This window comes from Hyperolius riggenbachi, chromosome 12 (assembly GCF_040937935.1).
Source record: "Hyperolius riggenbachi isolate aHypRig1 chromosome 12, aHypRig1.pri, whole genome shotgun sequence".
Lineage (NCBI taxonomy): Eukaryota > Metazoa > Chordata > Amphibia > Anura > Hyperoliidae > Hyperolius > Hyperolius riggenbachi.
Genome location: NC_090657.1, coordinates 238,082,810 through 238,110,510, shown reverse-complemented (window position 1 = coordinate 238,110,510; position 27,701 = coordinate 238,082,810). Strand labels below are relative to the sequence as shown.

General features: G+C 44.0%; 1 protein-coding gene across 1 annotated transcript in view; it reads left to right on the top strand.

Annotated features, from left to right (window-relative positions):
* The window catches only part of TTYH2 (tweety family member 2), a 170,255-nt gene that overhangs the window by 44,082 nt on the left and 98,472 nt on the right, over positions 1 to 27,701 (top strand). The window contains exons 2-3 of the mRNA XM_068262559.1: positions 3,092 to 3,264; positions 22,879 to 22,990. Coding sequence (XP_068118660.1) covers positions 3,092 to 3,264; positions 22,879 to 22,990 — 285 coding nt within the window. The remainder of the gene's footprint in view (positions 1 to 3,091; positions 3,265 to 22,878; positions 22,991 to 27,701) is intronic.

The following is a 27,701-nucleotide window of genomic DNA, read 5'->3' as shown; positions in this document are numbered from 1 at the left end:
AATTTACAGTGCATTTCATCAAGTCTCTGAGTCCTGACTACCTCATCCTCAACTATCCTCTGTACCCTCTGAAATTGTTCAAACGGACCTATTAGAGCCGATTAACTTAGTTTCCCATCAGGTCCGCTGTGAGGATGGACCATATGATTGGTGTAAACAGTATTTAATTTGATTGGCTGATGCATAGCATGTTGTGTATATAAGGCGCACTTGTACGAGTGAAATTTGTTCTAATGCAAGACAGCTTAGCTTGATAAAGGGGCGGCTGCCCTGAAACGTCGCTATAATGGCTGCTATTGAATAAAAGCATATACTTACCTGATGGTGCCAGTCTCATCCGTTGGAACTATTACAGCGCTGGAGTTTGGCCGCTTGACTGTGGCACATCGCATTGAAGTTATAGAGGAGTGCTCCACCAAAACTACTAGGAGCTTCTCTTCCATTATAGGCAAATCACCCCAGAAATGGTACAGGCAGCGGTTTGGGGAGCGGATTGAACGCAAACCGCTCATATGCGAACCTTCTCATAGGGAGTCATTGCATACGCGCTTTTAGGGCGATTTTCAAAATAGCCGGCGCTTAAAAAAACCCATTAAAACGCTGTCGGTGTGAATGAGCTGTAAATCCAGTTTGCGCCGCGAGTGCTTCAGGGCATTAGAACGTCACATGCGTCCTATCAGCGGCGGCGTACATTTATTGTAGCCTGTGGTTTTCCAGTCTTTTGCTAAGTGGCGATATTGTCTGCCGTGTAGGGTAACCGGTGTAATTTCTGTGCACCGCAGATTGTAATTGGCTGTGCCGACTTGGTGGCAATTAAAAACACTGATCTACGTCAACCTTTAGGCTGCTTCCACACAGGGACGTTACAGGCGCACGTTAGTGCAGCCTGTAACACAAGTGGGCTGTTCACACTGCCTACGTTGCGTTACATGTAACGCTGCATGTTCTCCCGAAAGTGCAGCATGCTACGGCGTTACAGCGGCTTAAGCCGCGTTAGACTGTCTGCACATGCTCAGTCAGGTTGGGGAGGAGCGGAGAGCGGCCGGGCACATGGCTAATTAATATTCACTGAACGTTGTGACGTGCAGTGTTTACTTCCTGGAGCATCCGCTCTGTGCGGCGATTGGCCGGCGGGACCACGTGATGCCGCATGCGTCCAAGAGTACGCATCACGGCATCACTGACGCCAGAGTGAGCTGCACAACGCGGCTCACTCTGACGTCCACATCGAAGAGCACCAGGCCTTGCGTTAGGGGCACGTTATGCGACCTTAACGTAGCACCTAACGCGACGTCCTGATGTGCAAGTAGCCTTATGGTGCCCATACACAATACAATAAAAACTTTCGATTTTCCCGTTTATTCGATCTAAATGATCGAATTGAATGAAAGTTGAAAATATTTTTTTTTTCGATCAAGAAATTCGAACGATTATCCCGTTTTTTCGGGAAAAATGATCGGACATGCTGGAAAAATCTTTATATTCGATCTAACAGAATAATCGAACTAAATTATCTAATTGAAAATTGTACCATATATGGCCACCTTAACAGTGCTCATTAAAGATACCATTTTAGCTTTTGGTCCTTTTTGGCCCCTTGCACACTGCTAGGAGTCCTGGATCACCATGAGCTGGCTGGGCTATCTGTCCCTCTAGGTGTTTCAGGTCCTACACCTTAGAGCCGCAGTAACCCATGCCATGCACTGATGAGGATCAACCAATCCCAAACAGTCTGTATGCATGTTGGATTGTTGTGAAAGTTTAGCCTCACTCCCCCTCATCTGTGACTAATCACAACTTTAATTTGATATCTCAGCCGTGTCAGCTGGCTCCCTTCGGCAGAGCAGCTAATTTGTAAACACAGGATGTTAACCCTATGCCTGCTTCCATGAAAGCAGGAAGTAGACACACTGCAGATTTATTGCAAGATTTGTATATGCTGTAAGGCCTGGTGCACACCAAAAACCGCTAGCAGATCTGCAAAATGCTAGCAGATTTTGAAACGCTTTTTCTTATTTTTCTGCAGCGTTTCAGCTAGCATTTTGCGGTTTTGTGTAGCGGTTTTGGTGTAGTAGATTTCATGTATTGTTACAGTAAAGCTGTTACTGAACAGCTACTGTAACAAGAAACGCCTGGCAAACCGCTCTGAAGTGTCATTTTTCAGAGCGGTTTGCGGTTTTCCTATACTTAACATTGAGGCAGAAATGCATCCGCAATCCAAAATCTGCAGCAGCCCGGGAGTATGCGTTTCTGCAAAACGCCTCCTGCTCTGGTGTGCACCAGCCCATTGAAATACATTAACCTAGCGGATCCGCACCCGCAAGCAGATCGCAAACCGCAGCGGAAACGCTCCGGTGTGCACTAGGCCTAAAACAGAAGTTGGTTTTCTTAAATCAGAAGGTATTTACAATTATTCAGGTTGGAGTGAGGGGAGTTGTGGTTCACCATGAGCTCGCTGGGTGTTTCAAGTCCTACTCCATAGAGCCACATTAATCCATGGCATGCACTGATGAGGATTAACCACGCTGAAATAGCCTGTATGCATGTTGGATTAGTGTAGGTCTGTAGTATTAAGAAGCTGACACATCATTGCATTCCACTGGTTTTGGAGATGTTTTTAGCCATCAGGGACAACAAAGGATGATTTGCATATTCAGCAGTGATGCATTGTGGGACATCTCAGAGCTCACGCCAACCTGAATAATCGCAAATACTTTATTTTTTTAACAAGGCAAACATCTGTTTTTCATATCATCTTATTAAGAGGACTCTTTTAGCTCCTTACACAATTCTGGGAGTTGTGGTTCACCATGATCTAGCTCAGTACTCTGTAACTATCAGCAGTGATGAAGAAATGCTTTTCTGTAAAGGTTATTGTGCTGCTGTTCATGTTTTAGAGAGGAAGTTCTGGGTTCAGGTCCGCTTTGAGTGTCATCCTGTCCATATTATCTGTTATCTGTCATCCTGTCCATATGAGTGAACTATTGCATATATGTTCCCCGCTGAGCTGGGCTGACTCGTCTCTTTGTCGGTCTCTGAGTTGTCCATCCAAGGTTGCATTATATTCATTCTTTTCTCTTTAACCCTTCAGTCGCTGCTGTTCTGGGCCTTGGTCATCGCAGGCTGCGCCTTCCTCAACCTCCTCTTCATCACCATCTATCTCCTCTGCTTCTGCTGCAGCAAGAAAGATGAAAGCGTGGAGACCAAGAGGCCGCGTTCCTGCTGCGTCACCTGGACCGCCACCGTGTCCGGCCTGCTCTGCTGGTAAGACAGACGCTCTCTCACGTGACGTTTTCCAGAAGTCCTGCGCCCCATAAGCTAAGCTGCCGTTTTGTTATCCGCAAGGCTGTCTGCAAATATTTCCCCCTCTTGCCACTAATCAGGCACTTCCGGGCCGCCGCCATGTGCCCAGACTTCCACCTTATGCTGAAAAATACGGCTTTTATTATAGGCGCCTGTGGTGGCGCTGGTTTTTTCGTAAGTGCTCCTGTTCTTTTTTTCCCATTTCGACAGCAACCAATCAGAAATGAGTTCTTAATGTTGTTCAGTAAGTTATAGCAACCAATCAGAAATGAGTTCTTAAGCAACCAATCAGAAGTGAGTTCTTAATATTGTTCAGTGAGTTACAGCAACCAATCAGAAATGAGTTCTTAATGTTGTTCAGTAAGTTACAGCAACCAATCAGAAATGAGTTCTTAAGGTGGCGACTAACGATACAATTTGCTGAGCGATCATTTACGAACGATTATTCGTATGAGCGATCAGATTGATCGATCCGAAAATCAGATTGATTTCATTGATCTGATTCGATCGGTTAGGCGGTTTTTGTCTGTTCGTTTATATATTTATATAATAATCGTTTGTAAGCAATCGTTCACCGCATTGTATCCTTCGTGGCCACCTTTGGAGGGTTTGCGAACTAACAACCAATCAGAAATAAGTCCTAAAGGTAGCCATACACCTGACGATTATGGGCAGATTCGACATAGAGACAAATTTATCTCTAATGGAATTTGATTAGAGATAAGTTTGTCTCATGTCGAAGCTGCTCATATATTACAGGCCGACTTCCGTCCGACTTCTACATGAAATCTTCAGGGAATTGGCTGAGCCCTCCATGTCTGTCCTGCCGCTGCCCCCAATGTATAAATGTGCCCCCCCCTAGTGTGTGCATTTATACATTACCTGTCCTGTAGCAGCCTCCACGCGGTGACCACCCATCTCGCCGGGTAACAGCCGCATAGCGTCTGACGTCAGACGCTATGCGCCGCTACCATGTATGAGTGTATGCTGAACCCGGCGAGATGGATGGACACCGCGTAGAGGCCGACAGCTGACAGGTAATGTATAAATGCACATACAGGGGGCACATCTATACATTGCAGCGGCAGCAGCGGGGGCTTCGCTGCTCGTTCCAAAATCGGCCACCGTACCACTGCGCAACCAAATTCGGCCCGATATCTTGCAGCATGCGCGATCGACCATGCGGCCAATTTCCGTCCCGAAACTTGGCGGCACCGATTTTCATCCAATTCGATCATAATAATCGAATTGGATGGTCGATAGACCGCCAACTTGCCTGATGTATAGACACCTATTGTGTTGTTCAATCAAATCTTCATAGAAAGCCGTACGCGCTTCTTTAAAAATCACTGCAATGAGCCTTTATGGTAGCAGATAGCAAAAACCATCAGGAGGATCCCCCATCAGGTGTGAACTCACCAGATATGTAGACCATCAAGGCCAGATCCCACAGCCTCTCCGGCAAGTCTCCTTCCACTCAGACGGGTTTCCCAGATGTCCAGTGCTGTTAATATAACAGACAGAGACTCCTCATCGCGTAAAAGTCTTACTGCACTTTATTAAAAAAACTTCAAAAAAGTCCAATCAATGTGCATAGGACACAGCAAGGGTCACTTACAACTAAGCTCAGTTGAGCACGTGGGGAATGCATAAGGCAGAGCCATATAAAGCTGGATGGTCAGGCTCCCTGCCACTAACAATCTAACCCACTGTTGAGTAAGTTTGACCCGCCAAGATAGCTATAAAAGTTAAAACCAGCAGCATGTACTCTCCAGCCGCGTCCGACCGGTATACACGCGTGACGTTACGCCGTAGCTCCGCCCTCCGCGTCTGAGTGGAAGGAGACTTGCCGGAGAGGCTGTGGGGTGGCCCATACCCCAAACGTGAGATCTGGCCTTGATGGTCTACATATCTGGTGAGTTCACACCTGATGGGGGATCCTCCTGATGGTTTTTGCTATCTGCTACCATAAAGGCTCATTGCAGTGATTTTTAAAGAAGCGCTTACGGCTTTCTATGAAGATTTGACTGTTTAATGCTTACACACATTATGCAGGAGCGCTCCACATAGCAGGAAGCCTATGGACTTTCATATGTGTTTTTAGAATATATGTTTTTGATGCACTGATTTGCTAATAGATTGCCCTCATACATCAGTGAATGAGCGTTAGCTTTAATATTTCTTGTGTTTAGGCTGGTTGTATGTACACTGAGCGCAGCTTTTACTGTGTGTTTATTTATTGGTAGTGTTGTTCAATAACTTACAGCAGCCAATCAGAAATGAGTTCTTAGTGTTGTTCAGTATCTTACAGCAACCAATCATAAATGAGTTCTTAGTGTTGTTCAGTAACTTACAGCAACCAATCAGAAATGAGTTCTTAGTGTTATTCAGTAACTTACAGCAACCAATCAGAAATGAGTTCCAAGGCTCAACACACACCATACAATCTTGGTTGTTCAATCTTACCACTTTCATGTAGTATAAGAGCTTTTCCAATCAATCATTCAAGGTATTTTCAATCTGTTGGCCCTTATACTACATACATTTGGTAAATCTGTACAACCAAGATTGTATGGTGTGTGTTGAGCTTTAGTGTTATTCAGTAACTTACAGCAACCAATCATAAATGAGTTCTTAGTGTTGTCTAATAACTTACAGCAGCCAATCATAAATGAGTTCTTAGTGTTGTTCAATAACTTACAGCAACCAATCATAAATGAGCTCTTAGTGTTGTTCCATAACTTACAGCAACCAATCATAAATGAGCTCTTAGAGTGCTGTTTGCTGTGGGTTACTTTTAGTGGTACACCTGCACTACTTCTCCCATACATTGCCGGATATATTAGATCTTCACGCCAGCCAATAGAACTCTGTCTAACAGCAGGGCTGTGGAGTCGGGGCAATTTCGGGTACCTGGAGTCGGAGTTGGAGGTTTCATAAACTTAGGAGTCTGTGTTGGATGATTTTTGTACCAAATCCACAGTTCTGGTAACTATTATTCGGAGTCGAGGAGTCTGAGTCAGAGCTATTTTGGTTTCCTGGAGTCGGAGTTGGAATCAGTGATTTCAGAAACTGAGGAGTCGGAGTCGGATGATTTTTGTACCGACTCCACAGCCCTGTGTAACAGTCTCAGTTATAGTCTGACCCTTGGAGCAGCATCAACAGCTTTTATTGCAGACACTTGGATAAATGAGGCCACATTGGACAGTCACAGCAGGGATTATCATACATTTCAGCATCAGGTTTATATGACGCCCCTCCCAGCCTTCAATCCCTTCCTTGGCTGATGGTTGGGGGGAGGAGGGGGGGGTTAGGGGGCCAGACCACGAATCATTCTAATTACATTTCGCTCTCTGCAGGGCTTAGCGTGAGGATTGTGTTTATAATCTGCAGCAGCCCGCGAAGCGCTGATGTGAACGCTGGGATCAGGATGGGGGTGTACCGAGGGAAATGACAGGTCAGCTTTTCAAGATGAGGCCCAGTGTCATTATGTGACATGGCAGTATTAAGCCCTCTGTTTGTTGTGTGTATGAGGACGCCGTCTGGCTTCTCATCAGAAATATATTGTCAGCTGTGAGCCAAGTAGAGACCAGTGCGAGATGATGGTCCCCCCTCCCTGAACACCGTGAATCCAGCGCAGGAGAGATATCACCACCTGTGAGATATACTGTATATATATATGTATATATATATATATATATATATATATATGTATATGTATATGTGTATATATATATATATATATATATATATATATATATATATATATATATATATATATATATATATATATATATATATACAGGATCTTCTCAAAAAAATTAGCATATTGTGATAAAGTTCATTATTTTCTGTAGTTCAAGACTTTTATTGTTTTAATATTGATGATTTTGGCACACAGCTCATGAAAACCCCAAATTCCTATCTCAAAAAATTAGCATATTTCATCCGACCAATAAAAGAAACGTGTTTTTAAAACAAAAAAAGTCACCCTTCAAATAATTATGTTCAGTTCTGCACTCAATACGTGGTCGGGAATTATTTTGCAGAAAGGACTGCTTAAATCCGGCGTGGCATGGAGGCAATCAGTCTGTGGCACTGCTCAGGTGTTATGGAGGCGCAGGATGCTTCGATAGCGGCCTTAAGCTCATCCAGAGTGTTGGGTCTTGCGTCTCTCAACTTTCTCTTCACAATATGCCACAGATTCTCTATGGGGTTCAGGTCAGAAGAGTTGGCAGGCCAATTGAGCACAGTAATACTATGGTCAGTAAACCATTTACCAGTGGTTTTGGCACTGTGAGCAGGTGCCAGGTCGTGCTGAAAAATGAAATCTTCATCTCCATAAAGCTTTTCAGCAGATGGAAGCATGAAGTGCTCCAAAATCTCCTTATGGCTAGCTGCATTGACCCTGCCCTTGATAAAACACAGTGGACCAACACCAGCAGCTGACGTGGCACCCCAGACCATCACTGACTGTAGGTACTTGACACTGGACTTCAGGCATTTTGGCATTTCCCTCTCCCCAGTCTTCCTCCAGACTCTGGCACCTTGATTTCCGAATTACATGTAAAAGTTGCTTTCCTCTGAAAAAAGTACTTTGGACCACTGAGCAACAGTCCAGTGCTGCTTCTCTGTAGCCCAGGTCAGGCGCTTCTGCCGCGGTTTCTGGTTCAAAAGTGGGTTCATGCTTCCATCTGCTGAAAAGCTGATGAAGATTTCATTTTTCAGCACGACCTGGCACCTGCTCACAGTGCCAAAACCACTGGTAAATGGTTTACTGACCATGGTATTACTGTGCTCAATTGGCCTGCCAACTCTCCTGACCTGAACCCCATAGAGAATCTGTGGGATATTGTGAAGAGAAAGTTGAGAGACGCAAGACCCAACACTCTGGATGAGCTTAAGGCCGCTATCGAAGCATCCTGGGCCTCCATAACACCTGAGCAGTGCCACAGGCTGATTGCCTCCATGCCACGCCGCATTGAAGCAGTCATTTCTGAAAAAGGATTTCCGACCAAGGTGCCCTCGGGGGAGCCAGCGCAGCACTGAGGGCGCCGGGAGAGGAGAGGGAAGGCTCATTAGGACCGAGCCTTCCCTCTCCTTAGGTGAGTATCTGACTTTTTTATTTTTAAAACGGTATCCACTGGCTTTAAAGCACATTCCCTGGCTGTCCTGCTGATCCTCTGCCTCTAATACTTTAAGCCATAGACCCTGAACAAATTTGCAGATTATTATTAAACTATTATTATTAATTAGTATGTATATAACGCCGACATATTACGCAGCGCTGTACAAATTATATTGTCACTAACTGTCCCTCAGAGGGGCTCACAATGTAGTCCCTCCTATAGTAATATGTCTATGTATGTATCATAGTCTAGGGCCAATTTAGGGGGTAATCCAATTAATTTATCTGTATGTGTTTAAGATGTAGGAGGAGACCGGAGTGCCCGGAGGAAATCCACACAGACATGGGGAAAATGTACAAACTCTGTGATAGCACCTTGGCTGGGATTTGAACTGGGGACCCAGCGCTGCAAGGCGAGAGTGCTAACTGCTACGACACTGTGCTTACATATTATGCTGCTCTGTACAGTGGATAGGGGAGACATTTCAAATTTTAACAATGTTACACTTGGACAGTATATCTGCTGCTTTTTTCAGGTGTGTGAATCAGACACTACTGCAGCCAATAAAGTGAACCTGGGGCTACTGCCGTGTTCACGCCAATTGGCGTGGAGCGGTCGGCAAAAAGTTAAACAATACCAGTTGCCTGGCTGTCCTGCTGATCTATTTGGCTGCAGTAGTGTCTGAATCACACATCTGAAACAAGCATGCAGCTAATCTTGTCAGATCTGACAGTAATGTAATGGCGGCCACTAATGATCCAATCTTTTTCATCCAATTTTACCAAATCTATGTAGTAGAAGGGTAAATTGAGTGAATATATTGAAAGGATAATTTATGCAGTTCCCTTTATATTACATGAAATGGTAAGATTGGATCATTAATGGCCCCCATTAGAAACCCCTAAAACTGCATGCTTGTTCAGGGTCTGTGGCTAATAGAACTAGAGGCAGAGGATCAGCAGGACAGCCAGGCAACCTGCATTGTTTAGAAGTAAATAAGCCAGCCTGCATATGCCTTATTACTTGGTGTCCTTGAAAGAGACTCTGTGTTAAGTAAAACGTCCCCTGGGGGGTACTTACCTCGGGAGGGGGAGGCCTCAGGATCCTAACGTGGCTTTCCCCGTCCTCCGGTGTCCCGGGCAATCTCCTGCTGCAGCCCTCGAAGTACGGAGATGTAAATATTTACCTCTCCGCGCAGTAGCCGCTCTTCCTTCGGGTAAGGCGGAAACAGCCGCACCCAATTGTATCCGCTCTACTGCGCGGGCACAAGTGTTTTTGCGCCTGTGCAGTAGAGTGATATGAATACCCCAGAGGAATTATTATTTTTTTTGTATACAGAGTCTCTTTAAGATAATACTAGGAAATAACAGGCCAGGAATTGGTTCCAGGCTGGTAACACTCCCTCCTTAGCTTGGAAGATTCATGTTATGATGGATTCACTTACAAGGACCTATCTGTAGAGATTTTATGTGATAATTTACACAGAGAAGAGGCCTGCGGGCCCTGGTGATGCCTCCCTGTTCCCGTGAGGTGACATTTTCCTGCGACACGTTGCTGTTATGTAACATTAATACTGCAGTACCCATCCCGTTAAAAAAAGGGATTCCTGTATAAAAGGTGTGAGGTGGAGCTCACTGCTTCCCACCTACCAAGAATAACTTCAGCGCCTCCGAGGTGCCAAAACCCATCATTTTACTGATACCGCTTATGGAGCGACTGCAGTGCTCGGTGCTTTCTGCTGGGATCTGCAGACGGGTTCTTTAAAGTGGAGATGAACTCTTGCACAGGACAGAAGGAAAACAGAGAAATGCACCCTGTGTGTATTTAGAGAGTTTAGCCTGTCCAGTTCCCCCTCATCTGTGACTAATCACAAGTTGTAACTTGATCTCTCAGCTGTCTCAGCTGGCTGCCTTGGCAGAGCTGCTAATTTGTAAAAACAGGATAGAAACACACCCTACGTCTGCTTCCATGAAAGCAGGAAGTAGACACACTGCAGATTGATTGCAGGAGGTCTCTAAGCTGTAACAAAGACATTTTTCGTTGAAGGTTATTAAGCTTTTGCTTATGTTTTAGAGTAGAGAAGAAGGGCAGAGTTCAGGTCCACATTAAGGTGGCCATACACAATGCAACCAAATATATAGACTTTTTTTTTTTATTTCAAAAGTTTTATTGAAATTTTCATTTTAACAAAACAATTAGTACATAAAAACAGCTTCAACGTAGGAAGGGTAGTGGGAACCGCTTGTACAGTTATTCTTAGCATATACATTTCACTTAGAGGGAAAAGGACAGGTATGATAACCAGTACTGTAACATTATGGTGGTTAGTGCATCTTGAAAAGAGGCTGTTACTGTCAGAGATGCTTTTCCTATAGGAAAATCTAAAATAATGTTCTTACCCCCAAATCTTTCAATGAATGTCTTGTGTATGTGTTGGAAAAATCAAATAGAAAAATACAGAAATTGATCCTTTTATTTGATTACTTAAAAAAAAAAAAAAAAAAAAAAAAAGCAGTCAAGTGTATGGTATAGCGGTTCAGATTTTCAAATTAATCAATCGGAAAAATCGAATGGATTTTCTGGTAAGAAAAAAAAAATTGAATTATGTTTGGCCACCTTTTTGGCCCATTATCAGTTCACAAAAGGGCCCTTTTGTAGAGGAGCAAAATCGGTTCACCCTTTTCACACTCTCATGCAAATCCTCGCTGCAGAGCAGCCAATCAGGAAGCAGCACTATCCAGACAGCTAATCTAAGAGCAGAGGTGTTATTATTCTGCGCTCTCCCATACGCCACACAGAGGCTCCTCTGGGTCAACATGTGTCCTAAAGGCAGCCATACATGGGAAGATTCGACCAAGAGACAAATCTCTGTCTAATCCAATCTAATTACAGAGAGATCTGTTGGCTGCCCACAGGAATCGGCCTTGTGACATCTGCTGTCTCGCTGGTCCAATGCTGTCCCCCCATGTCAAATGCCCCCACCCCCCCAGTACCCGGCGTATCATACTTTACCTGTCCGTGTCTCCGTCCTCCGTCTGTACACGTGGCCCATGGAGTAACGTTGGCGCTTGTGTTATATCACACCTGCCCACGTCAGCAACCACGTGGGACGAGTGTATGGGCGGAGCCAGCAGCAGGCATGGACAGGTAAGGTATAGTGCACCCGATGGGGGGGGACATTTGACATAAGGGGGGACAGCGCATGGGGGTTTTGTGCATTTCTTTCTCGTCCCTATACCGCTCGTCTTTAGTGCCGCAGAGCCGATCGACCACGACGGCCCGGCATCTTGCAGCATGTCTGCGGCCACCGATGCGCGGCTGCCCTAACCTCGGCTGTGCAGCGAACACATCACTCCCATCGCAATGCGTCGGTCAGGTATGAAAGGCCCCATAGACCTTCATTGCCTTAGCATTAACCTGCGCTAACGCAACGCAATGAAAATGCCCCAGTGTGAAAGGGGCATAAGCGTTTTCTCTTGTCCTCTGCTCTGCCATTTACAGAGATTAAAGTGCATCTGAAGTGAGGGAAATGGAGGCTGCCATATTTATTTAAAGGACATCCAAGGTGGAAAAAATATGAGATAAACAATTGTATCTATCCTCCTTCTCCTAAAAATGACCTTTTTTTTGCTATCCTGCAGTTTTATTTTATATTTATTTTTATTTATTTATTGTATTTATAAATCGCCAACATATTGCGCAGCACTGATTTTAAAGTCAGTTTTAAAGTTTTTACAGTTTCATGGCGTTTTTTTCAATGTTACATTCATTGAAGTATGCCGGAGCTAAAATCTATGAACTATTGTCCCTTTTATCTCTTTTCTGCTCTCAGAACTGAAGCCATTTTCTGCCAGGAAAGTGTTTTATGGCTGTAATCCCTTATCAATTAGGGTTATGCTATAGTCTGTCCCAGTCCCGACCCAGACAGAAACTGTCACGTACATACCTGATTTGAACTCTTTCAGGCAGAGAAAGAAAAAAAGGAACACAGCCTAGTTATTAGTGTGCTTGGCACGGTACATACACATGTCTATCTCATCATGTCACATGTCACTTCGGTTGTTCTTTAATTTTAAACAATGCAGATTGCCTGGCAGTCCGGCTGATTCTCTCCCTATTATACTTTTAGCCATAGACCCTGAAAAAACATGCCAATGAAATGTCTAACTGGATCAGCCGCATGCTTGCTTTTGGTGTGATTCAGACACTACTGCAGACCAGAGATCAGCCGGACAGCCAGGAGGTAATTGGGATTTTTAAATATGGCAGCCTTCATACCCCCCTCCTTTCAGTTTCCCTTTAAAAACGAGCCATGCAATGGCCTGTAATAATCAGCTACTGGATGCCGGCTTGGCCGTACTGATAGCTGAACAGTCTTACTTTTGTGACTGCAGGTAACCTTTAAAATGTTCCAAATTCTCGGACGTTTCTCTTAAATGCATGCCAAGGTGTGAGCCGCTAATACCGGTGCTGCAGCAGGGCCCGCGGCCCGCTGTAATTCTCTGCTGCGTTTCCTCAGACTCTGTGCTGGAGCCTCGCATCGGCGCTCGCTCTGTCCTGGTTTGACCCCTCACCGTCTTCCCAGCCGTTTTTTCCAGAACGGTCTGTGCGGCTTCTATAGAAGAGAGCTGCGAGAGCGTCTGCAAAATACAGGAGTTAACCATTCCTTCCGCGGCTGATCTTATTGTATTCCCAGAAGCGTTATGAATTCCGTATGCCTATTCGATTTTAATTCATTCCGGTCTCCAACACCCAGAAGTAGTGGGAAGCTTCCCAGATTGACTGCTTACACCCCTTCTCCCTGTAAATAGCAGACTACACATATAGTAGTATCGCAGCGGTGCTGTGGGCCTTCCTGCTGGTCCCCGTTTCTTTCCCACCTGTTGCCCACGGCTGCGTGTAACAGTGTAGTCATATATCTGTTATCTGCACATCAGGTCTAAAACTATAATGCATGCTGAGAGCAGGGATCAGACCTGATTATCAGATAGCAGATCACCTATACGTGAGCAAAGGCATTACTGCTTACCCTGAGGTCCCCAATTCCACCGGGCACACTTGGGTCTCCCTAGAGGATTTAAGTAAACAGTGCAATACTCCCATAATGGCAACCAGTGCACAGTATGAGGACACTAATGTAAGCTCTCACCCTTCCCACATATCTTTAAAAGACTCTTGAAGTGAGAGGGATATGTAGTATGCCATCCTTATATATTTTTAAACAATACCAGTTACCGGCATCCTGTTGATCTTTCTGGCATCAGTAGTGTCTGAATCACACACCTGAATCAAGCATGCAGCCAATCTTGTCAGAAACATCTGCATGCTTGTTCAGGGGCTATGGCTAAAAGTATTGGAGGCAGAGGATCAGCAGGGCTGCCAGGCAACTGGTATGGTTTAAAAGGAAATAAATATGGCAGCCTCCATATACCTCACTTTAGATACATCTCAGAATTAAAAAAATAAAGAAATCATATTTACTTACGTGGTGCTTCCTCCAGCCCTTGGAAGCCTGTATGTACCTCGCCACAGCTCCACTCCAAGGCGTTCTCTGAGGGTCCATACAAGGTCACTAGCCTCTGCGCATGCGAAAGTGCGCAGCTGCACCACTCGAGCTACTGTGGCAGGAACGTTCTGCGCAGTGCTTATGCGTGTGCGCAGAACGCTCCTGGCTATGGAAAGCAATAACAAGTGGCAGGGTTTTGCACATACACAGAGGCCACCAACCTGGCCGGCTCAGCACCTGCTATGGAGGGGACCCTGGAAGACAGGCTTGGAGCAGAACTGCGGCGGGACACACACACAGGCTTCCAAGGGCCGGAGGAAGCACCAGTTAAGTAAATCCGAATTCTCAGATGTGTCCTTTAAAGTGAACCAGAGAGGAAGCACCCTTGTGTATTTTACCATATATATCAGTGGGAACATTAGAGAAAACATTTACCCTGCTCTCTGTTTCACCCTCACTGCTAAAAGTGTCTGTTATCAGCTGTGATAAGAATCCCGGACTGAGCATTCAGTCTGGCTTTGCAGGGAATAATTATAGCTGAGTCATTATAGCAGAGCCACAAGGGGGCAGGCTTGGGCTTGAAAAGACCCCAGAGAAGACAGACTCCGCTATAATCTTTCCATAGCTAAGCTAGACTCAGTGCTCAGTCGGGGATTCTTATCAGAGGTGATAACAGTCAGATTAAACAGAAAACAATGAAACAAAGAGCAGATTAGGTGTTCACTGTCATCTTCCCACTGATATATAAGGTAAAATACAAGAGGGTGCTTCATCTCTGGTTCTCTGCGCAGGACAGAAAGTCTTCTGGATATTGGTACCTCTCCTGCAGGGTCTTGTGACCAGTGACTTCACTTTCTACAGGAAAGGAACTCTGTGTGCTTACATCCAAAACCCTATTAGATAAACTCAGTGGGAGTGTCATTAGGTATCGCCATGTGATTGGCTCATGTACTATACCTGTTTAGGCATTCCAGTGCGGATAAGGGGAGGTGAAACCCATTAAGGCCCCTCCGTCCTCTCAAGAGGTGTAACCAATCTTGGATGGGGAGGGGCCGCAATTGTTGAGGGTTTTCCTGACCTGCTCTTTCAGCCTCTATGCAAGTCATCATTTGGCATCAGTGAGCGCATAGATGTCATCAGCCCTTGTCCGTTGACTGCATGATTTTAAGTAAGCCTGATTTCTGTGTTCGCAGATACACTACAATGAAAAGACAACAGCAAAGTTGTTAAAATAAAGGGAAGGAACTGTAGAGATTCATAAAATAAAAAACAAAAAAAAGAAACCCAAAACAATAACGCCTATAAAGGACCATTCCGGGGAAAAAGGTAATCGGTTAAAACGTGACAGAACCGTCAGGTTTTCGACTAGTCCATCTCCTCTGTGCTTTTTTAGGGTTTTACTTTGTTTTTAGAAGCATTTCCTGAAGGTCAGTTTAAAGCGAACCTAAACTCAGAACTTCCTCTCTGCTCTAAAAGCAACAGCATAACAACCTTTGAAGATAAACATGTTACAGCTGACACAACTCCTACAATAAATCTGCAGTATGTCTACTTCCTGCTTTCATGGAAGCAGACCTATTGCTAACCTCCTGTGCTTTCAAATGAGCTTGTCTGCCATGGCAGTCAGGTGACACAGCTGCGAGATCAAATTACAACTTGTGATTAGTCCCTGATGAGGGGAAATTAGCCAGGCTAAACTCTCTAAATACATACAGGGTGTATTTCTGTTTTCCTTCTGTCCTGTGCAAGAGTTCAGGTCCACTTTAACTGCCAAAATAGTAAGACGCTAGCCTCCCTACTCGCTGGCAAACTACATTGTCAGTTAGACTCGGGAACTGCCATTCTGGTAATGCTTTTGAAAACAAAGAAAACTGTGAGAATCCCCCCTGAGGTAATGGACTAGTCTGAAACCTGTTAGTTCTGATTTTAACTGCTTACCGTTTTCGCTGGAGCGGTCCTTTAACTAAATCATTAAAAACGCTCTTCACAGCAAACAGCTGGTGCACGGCGGGCATCATCGATAACGTTTAGCGCCTTCTATTATCCCGGCGGTGAGCTATTGACATCCTATTTTTACGCGGACGCGATGTTGGGAAGAGGAGTCGGGGCCATTGATTGATGCTGCGCTGTGATGACAGGCGGAGAGATCCGCGAGAGGCCGAAGCAGGCGGAGGCTGAGTGGCTGATCCTGGATTCGGGCCGCTGAGAGGGATCTGCTTATATAACAGAACCTCACGGCGCTTTTTACTTTTTTATATTTAACAGGCAGGCCTTAAAATAGCACCACGTGTGTTATCATCTCCTCACGATGGGCGCACTGGAGAGCTCATTATTCAGGAAGAGGGGACACTGAGCTGCAGATGCAGAGCTATGCAAAGCAGAAAAAGCAACAATAGCCATATCCAGTCTCTCAGTGATATTGGGAAGTCGTAGCTTACCTTCTGGGTGTTATTCTGGTTTGAAGTGAACCTAAAGCGAGTACAATTCTTTAAAGGATCTCTGTCGCAAAAATCTTAAAATATACAATACATGTAAACACATACAAAGAAGTACATTTCTTCCAGAGTAAAATGAGCCATACATTACTTCTCTCCTATGTTGCTGTCACTTACAGTAAGTAGTAGAAATGTGAGATTACAGACAGATTTTGGACTAGCCCATCTTCTCATGGGCGGTTCTTAGGGTTTCCTTTATTTTTAAAAGCACTTAGTGACTGGCAGTTGTTCCGTCCAACTGCCAAAATAGTGTGCAGCGAGCAGGGAGGCTGGCCAGCATCTTTGTATAAATCTTTTTCAGGTAATGTCTTTATAAAGAATAAAGGCCATGCTGAGAATTCCCTATGGAGAGATGGACTAGACCAAAACCTGTCAGTAATGTCAGATTTCTACTACATATTGTAAGTGACAGCAACATAGGAGAAAAGTAATTTATGGCTCATTTTACTCTGGAAGAAATGAACTTTTTAGTTGTATATGTTTTAAATTTTAAGATTTTTCCTCTTTAAAATAAACACATGACATAGCTTTAAATGAATATTACATACTTACCTCACCATCAGTTCCTCTCAGAAGCTCACCATTTGTTTCTTACAACAATTCCTTTCAGTTCTGACAAGATTTTGTCAGAACTGAAATATATCAGTTTCTATCAGCTATAACTGAAAGGACAACTGATGAGCAAGGTAATGTCCATGTTTCCCTATGGCTCACATAAGCGGTATTACAGTTTAACAGTGTGCTGATCAGAAAGCTGTTATGGGGTTACGGCCATTTTCAAAATAGAGGATGGAGAATTCCATTGATCACAGTGGATGGACTGGATGCAGGAAAGGAGAAAAAGATTGATGAGTAGAATACATGTTAGGTAAGTATGAAGTGTGTATGTTTATTTTTACTTCTTGAATTTTCAGTTATGGTTTGCTTTAAAGTGGTAGTGCACTATTGTTTGAAGGGTGACTTCACTTGAGTAAAAAATCTTCAGGCAGGTAACTTGGGAGCAGCGCCTGTTAACCACTTTACCCCCGCGCGTACGTATTTCTCCGCCCCTTTTTCCATCCTTTAACAACCAGGGACGTAGAAACACGTACTTTCCGCGTTCCCGACGCTGCCCGCGCTCCCGCTCGTAAACACGCCGCCCGCCGCTAGTAAACACGCCGCCGCCCGCTCGCCCAGAGATCAATGAACGGGAAAATCCATTCCCGTTCGTTGATCTAAGCCCCGCAATGATCAGCTGCTCTCCTATGGGCAGCGCGATCATTGTGAGAAAAAACTCACGTGTCCAGCCTCCTTATACATCCTCCAAGCTTCCGGAGGTCGCATTAAAACAAAAAGTTACTGTGGCCATCTTGTGGCCAAATAGTAAACTACACCCTACACATTTTTCACATACAAATAAATGACTTTTACACATAAAATTAACTCATTACCTCCCACACTCCCCATTTTTTTTTTTTGTAATTAAAAAAAAATTAAAAAATTTACAATTAAAAAAAATACATAAATAGTTACCTTAGGGACTGAACTTTTTAAATATTTATGTCAAGAGGGTATGACACTGTTACTTTATAAACTATGGGCTTGTAATTAGGGATGGACGCAAAAATGAAAAAAAATGCACCTTTATTTCCAAATAAAATATTGGCGCCAAACATTGTGATAGGGACATAATTTAAATGGTTTTATAACAGGGACAAAAGGGCAAATACGTTTCATGGGTTTTAATTACAGTAGCATGCATTATTTAAAAACTATAATGGCCGAAAACTGAAAAATAATTATTTTTTTCCCCACATTTTTCCTATTTTCCCATTAAAACACATTTAGAAAAAAAATAATTCTTGGCATAATGTCCCACCTAAAGAAAGCCTAATTGGTGGCGGAAAAAACAAGATATAGTTCATTTCATTGCGATAAGTAATGATAAAGTTATAGACGAATGAATGGAAGGAGCGCTGAAAGGTGAAAATTGCTCTGGTGCTCAAGGGGTAAAACCCCTCAGTGGTGAAGTGGTTAATTTGGGTGCTGCCATAGACCACAATGTTAATTGAAGCTAAAGCACAGCCCAGTATATAACCACTTCAGCCTAACTGGACGAGTATACACGTCCAGTGTAGTTGTGGAAGGTGCACCACCAGTTTGTTACTAGATGAGGCACGTGGTATCATTTTAACCGGAACAAGATGATGAATGTTTTGGTGTGTTTTCAAGCTTGGACCCATGTCACATAATAAATAGGTTGTGACAAAGTCAATTGAAAATAAAAATTAAATTATGATCAAACTTGAGAAAGTATTAGTAAAACTACACAAGACATATGTGGTAACATTTTACCGTGATAAGTAGTAGAATAGATTTTAAGTGGTTAGGGTTAAGGGCTTGTGTATTCTTTTAGTAACAAAACTGAATCAATAGCAATACAATTTTCATATATTCTATACCAAAACCAAGACTTGTAAAATGAAAACAAAGTGACAGAATATAAAAGAAAATAACTATATTGTTACCTTAGGAATCTGGGTTTTTAAATATGTATGCCATTAGGGTATATTCCTGTTATTTATGCGAATAAGGTCTTGTAATCATTGACAATGTACGATGAGAATGCAAAAAGCACAGAACAGAAAAAAAAAGACACCTTAATTTCAAAATACAATATTGTCAACATACATTGTGCTAGGAACATAATCTAAATCTAGTAATAACCAGGATGGATAAGCAAATACAATTTGTGGGTTTAACTTATAGTTTGCACTGTTTATTGTAAAGCTATAATGTGTGTAAATGGAGAAATAGTGTGGGTTTTTTTTCTAATTTTTCTCTTATTTTCCCTTTAAAATTCATAGAAAATAAGGTAATTGCCAAAATGGGAAAATTAATCATATATATTGCATTATTGACTATGGATCCATTTTAAGTACACTTTATAGTATACTTTTATCCTCCTTACGAAAAAGCAATCTTATAAAATTATCTGTATTTATGTTTCAAGTATATTAGCAAGCTACATTACACTGACATGCCTGAACTTAAAGTGGACCTGAACTCTTGCACAGGACAGAAGGGAAACAGAGAAATGCACCCTGTGTGTATTTAGAGAGTTTAGCCTTTCTAATTCCCCCTCATCTGTGAGTAATCACAACTGTAATTTAATCTCTTAGCTGTATCAGCTTGGGAATCTCCTCTGCCATGTTAGAGCTGCTAATTTATAAATGCAGGATGTTAACAATATGTTTGCTTCCGTGAAAACAGGAAGTAGACCCTCTGCCAATTAATTGCAGGATTTGTATCAGCTGTAACTAAGAAATGTTCTTCTTTAAAGGTTATTATCCTGTTGCTTGTCTTTTAGGCTTCTTCCGTACAGGGACGTTACAGGCGCACGTTAGTGCGCCTGTAACGCTCCCCCAACGCACAGCAATGTAACACAAGTGGACTGTTCACACAGCCCACGTTGCGTTACATGTAATGCTGCACGTTCTCCCGAAAGTGCAGCATGCTACGGCGTTACAGCAGCTTAAGCCGTGTTAGACTGTGCGCACATGCTCAGTAGTGTTGGGGAGGAGTGGGGAGCGGCCAGGCACATGGCTAATTAATATTCAGTGCACGGTGTGATGTGCAGTGTTTACTTCCTGGAGCGGCCGCTCTGTGCGGCGATTGGCCGGGCGGGACCACGTGATGCCGCATGCGTCCAAGAGTACGCATCACGGCATCATGGACGCCAGAGTGAGCTGCACAATGCGGCTCACTCCGACGTCCATATTAGAGAGCACCAGGCATTGCGTTAGGGGCACGTTATGTGCCCTATAACGTCCCCTAAACGCAACATCCTGGTGTGTCACTAGCCTTAAAGCAGAAAGGAAGTTCTGAGTTCAGGGTCTCTGTAGAGAAAGCCCGTGATAAATCCATAATGGGCAGGGTCTTTAGATTCTCTTGGTGGACTCATCCCCTTGAATTTTTTATTCTGTATTCTGCGGTGTGGATTGGGATAGCATGTGGGGTCCTTCTGCCTCCCCTCCCCCACAGGAGGGTAATTGGGATCTTAGCTTGGAGCACCTCCGGGGGCCAGTCTCTTACTCCAGATATGTCAGAGGAGGTTAGTGACGCCACGTTGGCCCCGAATCGCTGATATCTGCTAATTCCATAGACTGCTGCCTCTCGCTACCTGAACAGAAGCCCTGAATGCAGGAGGTACCCCGCAGGCGAGCGCGATCTCCAGGACTATAAATGACATATGTAATGACATATGTAACCACTGAGGCCATGTCCTCATGTGCAGATTATACTTCCCATGTTCTCCACCAAATTCCATCGAGGATGCACCCACTCTGAACATTCATTACTATTAGTCAATTGGCCTCAATTCACTAAGATCATGCTGGAGATAATAAGGCAAGAGAGTTCCTTAAGTTACCTCCTCTGTAGTTAATTTACCTCCTCTGTAGTTAATTTACCTCCTCTGTAGTTAATTTACCTCCTCTGTAGTTATTTTCACATGCAGTTAATTAACAGCCTGTCTTTAACTCTGGAGTTATTTTAAGGATTGAAGAGTTAACTTGAAGACAGAAGAGTTAACTTTAGGTTTGCCTGAGGTAAAATGTTTCCTGAGTACTACATGCCTTATCACCATGGTAACAACTCTAGAAGAGTTATTAAAGACAGGAGATAATCTTAGTGAATTGAGGCCAATATTGTCAACATTCGTTTCTCACCATTTCTACACATAGCACTGTATCATATTATTATTGTTGTTTTTTTATAAGATTGCAGCAAGATCTTTAGACAGATGTTGAGGCCCTTGTCTAAGACAAGACAAATAACGTATTATTGCACTTTTCTCCTGGCGGACTCAAAGCGCCAGAGCTGCAGCCACTAGGACGCGCTCTATGGGCAGTAGCAGAGTTAGGGAGTCTTGCCCAAGGTCTCCTTGCTGAATAGGTGCTGGCTTACTGACCAGCAAGAGCTGAGATTCCAACCAAGGTCTCCTGTGTCAGAGGCAGAGTCCTTAAAGTGTACCTGAGACGTAAGGATTTAAAAGTTTTATACATACCTGGGGCTTCCTCCAGCCCCCTCTGCAGCGAGCGCTCACACGCTATCTTCCTCCACCTCCTCTTCTCCTGGTAGAAGCCCCTTTAGCTTGACCAGTCGGCACAGTTCACCCACGCGCGCTCCCGTCTTGCTCCTGCAGCAAGGATAGTGACATTTAGAAGAATGCAGTACTTTATTCGGGACACCCAATTTTACGTTTATCTTCCGGGTTTCACCATCAGCAACACCTGCTGTATGTGTACGTTGAATGTAGCCGTTCACATCAAATGCGCTGCGCAGCAGTACGATGCTCTATGATGCGCTTGTGTGGTGCTGCATGCATTCTGACCGCAAGCGCAGAGCTGACCAATTCACTGTTAATGGGTGTGTTCAATGTGCACAGCATTCTCAGTGGATTCCCTGCAGCTCTGTGGGGAGTGCATATGTAGAGTATAGTACAACTGTGTAACAAAGTAAACCTGAGACAGATGAAATTAAAGTTTTATACATACCTGGGGCTTCCTCCAGCCACCTTCAGGATAATCAGTCCCTCGTTGTCCTCCTCCACCACCTGGATCTTCTGCTATGAGTCCAGGTACTTGAGCCAGTCAGGCGTAGTGCGCATGCACACACTCCGCCGCCAGGAGCATACTACACCTGTGCAGCACTGTTGCCCAGGTGCAGAATGTTCCTGGCTGTGGGAGCGGCATGCGGCCGGACAGTGCTGACTGGCTGAATTACCAGGACTCATAGCAGAAGATCCGGGTGGTGGAGGACAGCGAGGGACTGATTAGCCTGAAGGGGGCTGGAGGAAGCCCCAGGTATGTATAAAACTTTACTTTTCATCCGTCTCAGGTACCCTTTAATTTGTAGTCACCAAACCAAATTTTAATAACATATCAAATTATTTGATTTCATCAGCAAAGGGAGTGCGTACATTTGCATGAATCAGCATCAATGCAGAATGATTTCCATCTCACTGACCATCTCTATTAGTGACACAGCTACACATCAGGCTTTATACTTACAGCATAGATGTTATTTAGTGTGTACACATCATATATACAGTCACAATCCGATATGTATATCTGACTTTAAAAATACGGGGACTGCTTTATTGAAGCAGCAGAAGTAACTATTTTTGATTGGTTTATTTCATTTTTGTGGGCTAACAGCTATTACTGTATATATAAATAATTTATGATGACTATTATCTGAGAAATAGAACATTTTATCATATATTCTTTTTTAATTACAATTTAAATTCATTAGGAGTCGGAGTCTGTGCATTTTTCCCGACTCCGACTCCAGGTACCCAAAAATTGCTCCGACTCCACAGCCCTGATGTATAATTATAGCTTTGTAATAAAACAGATGTGAAAAAATAACTTATCCATCCTTTTTTGTTTTCTTTTTGCAGTGCTGCGGTGGGCATCGGTTTCTATGGAAACAGCGAGACCAACGACGGCGTTTACCAGCTGACCTACTCTCTGGATGACGCCAATCATACGCTGGCTGGTGTGGACAGCCTGGTAAGGAGCGGGAAAGACGTTCTATTTGTCGCGTGTGGCACCGTGTGCGGGGCAAGGCATATGTCCAGCGCCGTCTCCTTATGTCGCTGTGCTTTGCCGTGTGACACTGGAGCGCTTTGTGCCGCAGATGAAAGCGATGAGTGCAGCTGTTCCAGGCGGTGCAGAGTTGATGGCTCGCTGTCCCCTCCGCACATTCGCTTCTTGTGGCATTCCTCCGCTGTGTGACTAATGGAGAGATGATGGACTGTTCTGGGAATGCCCGCGTCCGACTCTCACCAGCCATCTGTTTGGAGGAACGTGTGGCAGCTGAGGAGCAACTGCTCTAAAGAGGTGCCAGAAGCAATAGAACAGACCCCAGGCAGCTGTGAGCGGCAACAGGCAGTTTATGGGCTTCTCAAGTGGCCTTTGGTTGGCCAGGAAATGAGGGCAGTCTACAGAGAAGCTTTACAGGCGGGACTGGGGCCATTTTTGTTCCTGATTTGCCGAGCGTTCGTGCATGTCGACAGTAACCGCACTGCTGCCTGGCGCTGCTTGTTGCCATGGTATACCCTTACTGGGATACTTATGTATTTACATGGCACTGCCATCTTTTGCAGCGCTTTACAGAGTATCTGATTCAAATTCCTCCCAGACAGATGGCTGGTAAGAGTCAGACTTGGGCATTCCCAGAAGAGCCCATCATTTCTTCAGTATAGGCACATAGTAATAGCTTGTACTATACATACTGGAAGTAGCAGAAATCAGCACACACTGCAGCTAGTTTATTATCAGTGCAGGCACAGAGTAACAGCTTATACTGTACATACTGGAGGTAGCAGAGCTCAGCACACACTGCAGCTAGTTTGCTATCAGTACAGATACAGAGTAACAGTTTATACTGTACATACTGGAGGTAGCAGAGATCAGCACACACTGCAGCTATTTTACTATCAGTATATCAGTATAGACGTAGTGTAACAGCTTATACTGTAGATACTGGAGGTAGCAGAGATCAGCACACACTGTAGCCAGTTTACTATCAGTACAGGTACAGAGTAACAGCTAATACTGTACATACTGGAGGCAGCAGAGATCAGCACACGCTGCAGCTAGTTTACTATCAGTACAGGCACAGAGTAACAGCTTATACTGTACATACTGGAGGTAGCAGAGATCAGCACACACTGCAGCTATTTTACTATCAGTATATCAGTATAGACGTAGTGTAACAGCTTATACTGTAGATACTGGAGGTAGCAGAGATCAGCACACACTGTAGCCAGTTTACTATCAGTACAGGTACAGAGTAACAGCTAATACTGTACATACTGGAGGTAGCAGAGATCAGCTCACACTGCAGCTAGTTTACTATCAGTACAGGCACAGAGTAACAGATTATACTGCACATACTGGAGGTAGCAGATATCAGCACACTCTGCAGCTAGTCTACTATCACTACATGCACTGATGCACAGAGTAACAGCTTATATTATACTGTACATAATGGGGGTAGCAGAGATCAGCACACACTGCAGCTAGTTTATTATCAGTACAGGCACGTAGTAACAGCTTATACTGTACAGACTGGAAGTAGCAGAAATCAGCACATATTGCAGCTAGTTTACTATCAGTATAGGCAATAATAATAATAATGGTGACATACCAATTTTTTTTGTAAATGAGGTAAAACTGGTATCAGTATATCTTGCATGACTGATTAGGGATCCTCGTTTGAGCACAGTATGTGTAATTTCACTAACACTGATCACTTCCCCCTCTGATTGTGTCTCTGGCCACATGCGGACAGCACTCAGCAGGATTTTACATGCAGAGGTTACATAATTGCTTGTGTTTGGGAAAAGCCATTATATTCAGCTGTTTGTCTTCCTAATACCATGGCAGCTGCTTCAGAGTGAGACGAAAGGCCTCATTGGATGGCTGCGGCATCCCGTCCATTCTGCACTCTCGTCCCCCACGATCTCACATAAGCCGTGAAGAAACAACTGCAGGAGCTCGATAAGCCTGGACAGGGCAGTAACTGGAGACGGGCAGCTCAATAGCACATCAAGGAAAAGAAAGTAAAAATGTCTTCACGGTCCGTGTGTCAGGCCAAGTATTGAATCCGGCAGCTATTATGTTTCGCCCAGCTTCATCGCCGCTCGGGGAGATATATCACACAAGAAGTGCGCACTGTGGCAGTAACTGGGCAAACTATATTCATTTCATTCATTTCTTCTTCTCTCACTTCTTTGGCTACCCATAAAATGGAAAATTCGGTTTAAAGTGGAACTGAAATAATACAAAAAACAAAGAGTTTCACTTACCTGGGGCTTCTGCCAGCCCCTTGCAGCCTTCCTGTCCCGCGCCGGTCCTCCACGATTCTCCGGGCTCTCTCACCGCCAGCTACTTTCAGTGGACTCGGCAACTGCGCCAGCGCGCCCTGGGCTACACGTATCTTTCTACGGGTTCCCCGCCCACAATAGTCTCCTGCGCTAAGAGCGCAGGATACTATTGCGAAGAAGGATACGCGTGGCCAGAGTCGCGCAGGCACAGTTGCCACGTCAGCGATACCGTAAGTAGCTGGTGGCAGGAGAAAGGAGAACCGGCGCAGGACAGGAAGGCTGCAAGGGGCTGGCAGAAGCCCCAGGTAAGTGAAACTCTTTGTTTTTTTTATTTTAGTTCCGCTTTAAGATTGGCTTATTGACATTACAAACCCTTGCCCAATTTGGGCTCTGGATATGTAAAGGACTTGTTGCAACTGCATCACAATCGTAGACCAAAGGGATCTAATAAGTCTTCCTTAGCCTGGGATCAAAGTGGAGCTGAACTCTTGTACAGGACAGCAGGAAAACCTAGAGAAATGCACCCTGTGTGTATTTAGAGAGTTTAGCCTGTCTAATTTCCCCTCATCTGGGACTAATCACAAGTTGTAATCCAATCTTTCCCCTGTGTCAGCTGACTGCCATGATTGAAAGCATTGGATGTAAACAATACAGTGGTGTGAAAAACTATTTGCCCCCTTCCTGATTTCTTATTCTTTTGCATGTTTGTCACACTTAAATGTTTCTGCTCATCAAAAACCGTTAACTATTAGTCAAAGATAACATAATTGAACACAAAATATAGTTTTAAATGATGGTTTTTATTATTTAGTGAGGAAAAAAAACTCAAAATCTACATGGCCCTGTGTGAAAAAGTGATTGCCCCCTTGTTAAAAAATAACTTAACTGTGGTTTATCACACCTGAGTTCAATTTCTGTAGTCACCCCCAGGCCTGATTACTGCCACACCTGTTTCAATCAAGAAATCACTTAAATAGAAGCTATCTGACACAGAGTAGACCAAAAGCACCTCAAAAGCTAGACATCATGCCAAGATCCAAAGAAATTCAGGAACAAATGAGAATAAAGTACTGTAATTGAGATCTATCAGTCTGGTAAAGGTTATAAAGCCATTTCTAAAGCTTTGGGACTCCAGCGAACCACAGTGAGAGCCATTATCCACAAATGGCAAAAACATGGAACAGTAATGGACCTTCCCAGGAGTGGCCGGCCGACCAAAATTACCCCAAGAGCGCAGAGAAAACTCATCCGAGAGGCCACAAAAGGCCCCAGGACAACATCTAAAGAACTGCAGGCCTCACTTGCCTCAATTAAAGTCAGTGTTCATGACTCCACCATAAGAAAGAGACTGGGCAAAAACAGCCTGCATGGCAGATATCCAAGGCGCAAACCACTTTTAAGCAAAAAGAACATTAAGGCTCGTCTCAATTCTGCTAAAAAAACATCTCAATGATTGGCAAGACTTTTGGGAAAATACCTTGTGGACCGACGAGACAAAAGTTGAACTTTTTGGAAGGTGCGTGTCCCGTTACATCTGGCGTAGAAGTAACACAGCATATCAGCAAAAGAACATCATACCAACAGTAAAATATGGTGGTGGTAGTGTGATGGTCTGGGTTTGTTTTGCTGCTTCAGGACCTGGAAGGCTTGCTGTGATAGATGGAACCATGAATTCTACTGTCTACCAAAAAATCCTGAAGGAGAATGTCCGGCCATCTGTTCGTCAACTCAAGCTGAAGCGATCTTGGGTGCTGCAGCAGGACAATGACCCAAAACACACCAGCAAATCCACCTCTGAATGGCTGAAGAAAAACATAATGAAGACTTTGGAGTGGCCTAGTCAAAGTCCTGACCTGAATCCTATTGAGATGTTGTGGCATGACCTTAAAAAGGCAGTTCATGCTAGAAAACCCTCAAATAAAGCTGAATTACAACAATTCTGCAAAGATGAGTGGGCCAAAATTCCTCCAGAGCGCTGTAAAAGACTCGCTGCAAGTTATCGCAAACGCTTGATTGCAGCTATTGCTGCTAAGGGTGGCCCAACCAGTTATTAGGTTCAGGGGGCAATTTCTTTTTCACACAGGGCCATGTAGGTTTTGAGTTTTTTTTCTCACTAAATAATAAAAACCATCATTTAAAACTGTATTTTGTGTTCAATTATGTTATCTTTGACTAATAGGTAACGGTTTTTTATGAGCAGAAACCTTTAAGTGTGACAAACATGCAAAAGAATAAGAAATCAGGAAGGGGGCAAATAGTTTTTCACACCACTGTATGTCAGCTTCCATGGAAGCTGGATGTAGAAACACTGTAGACTTATTCCAGGATTTGTATCAGCTGTGTTTAAAGAAATGGTTTTCTTTAAAGGTTATTTTGCTGTTGCTTATCTT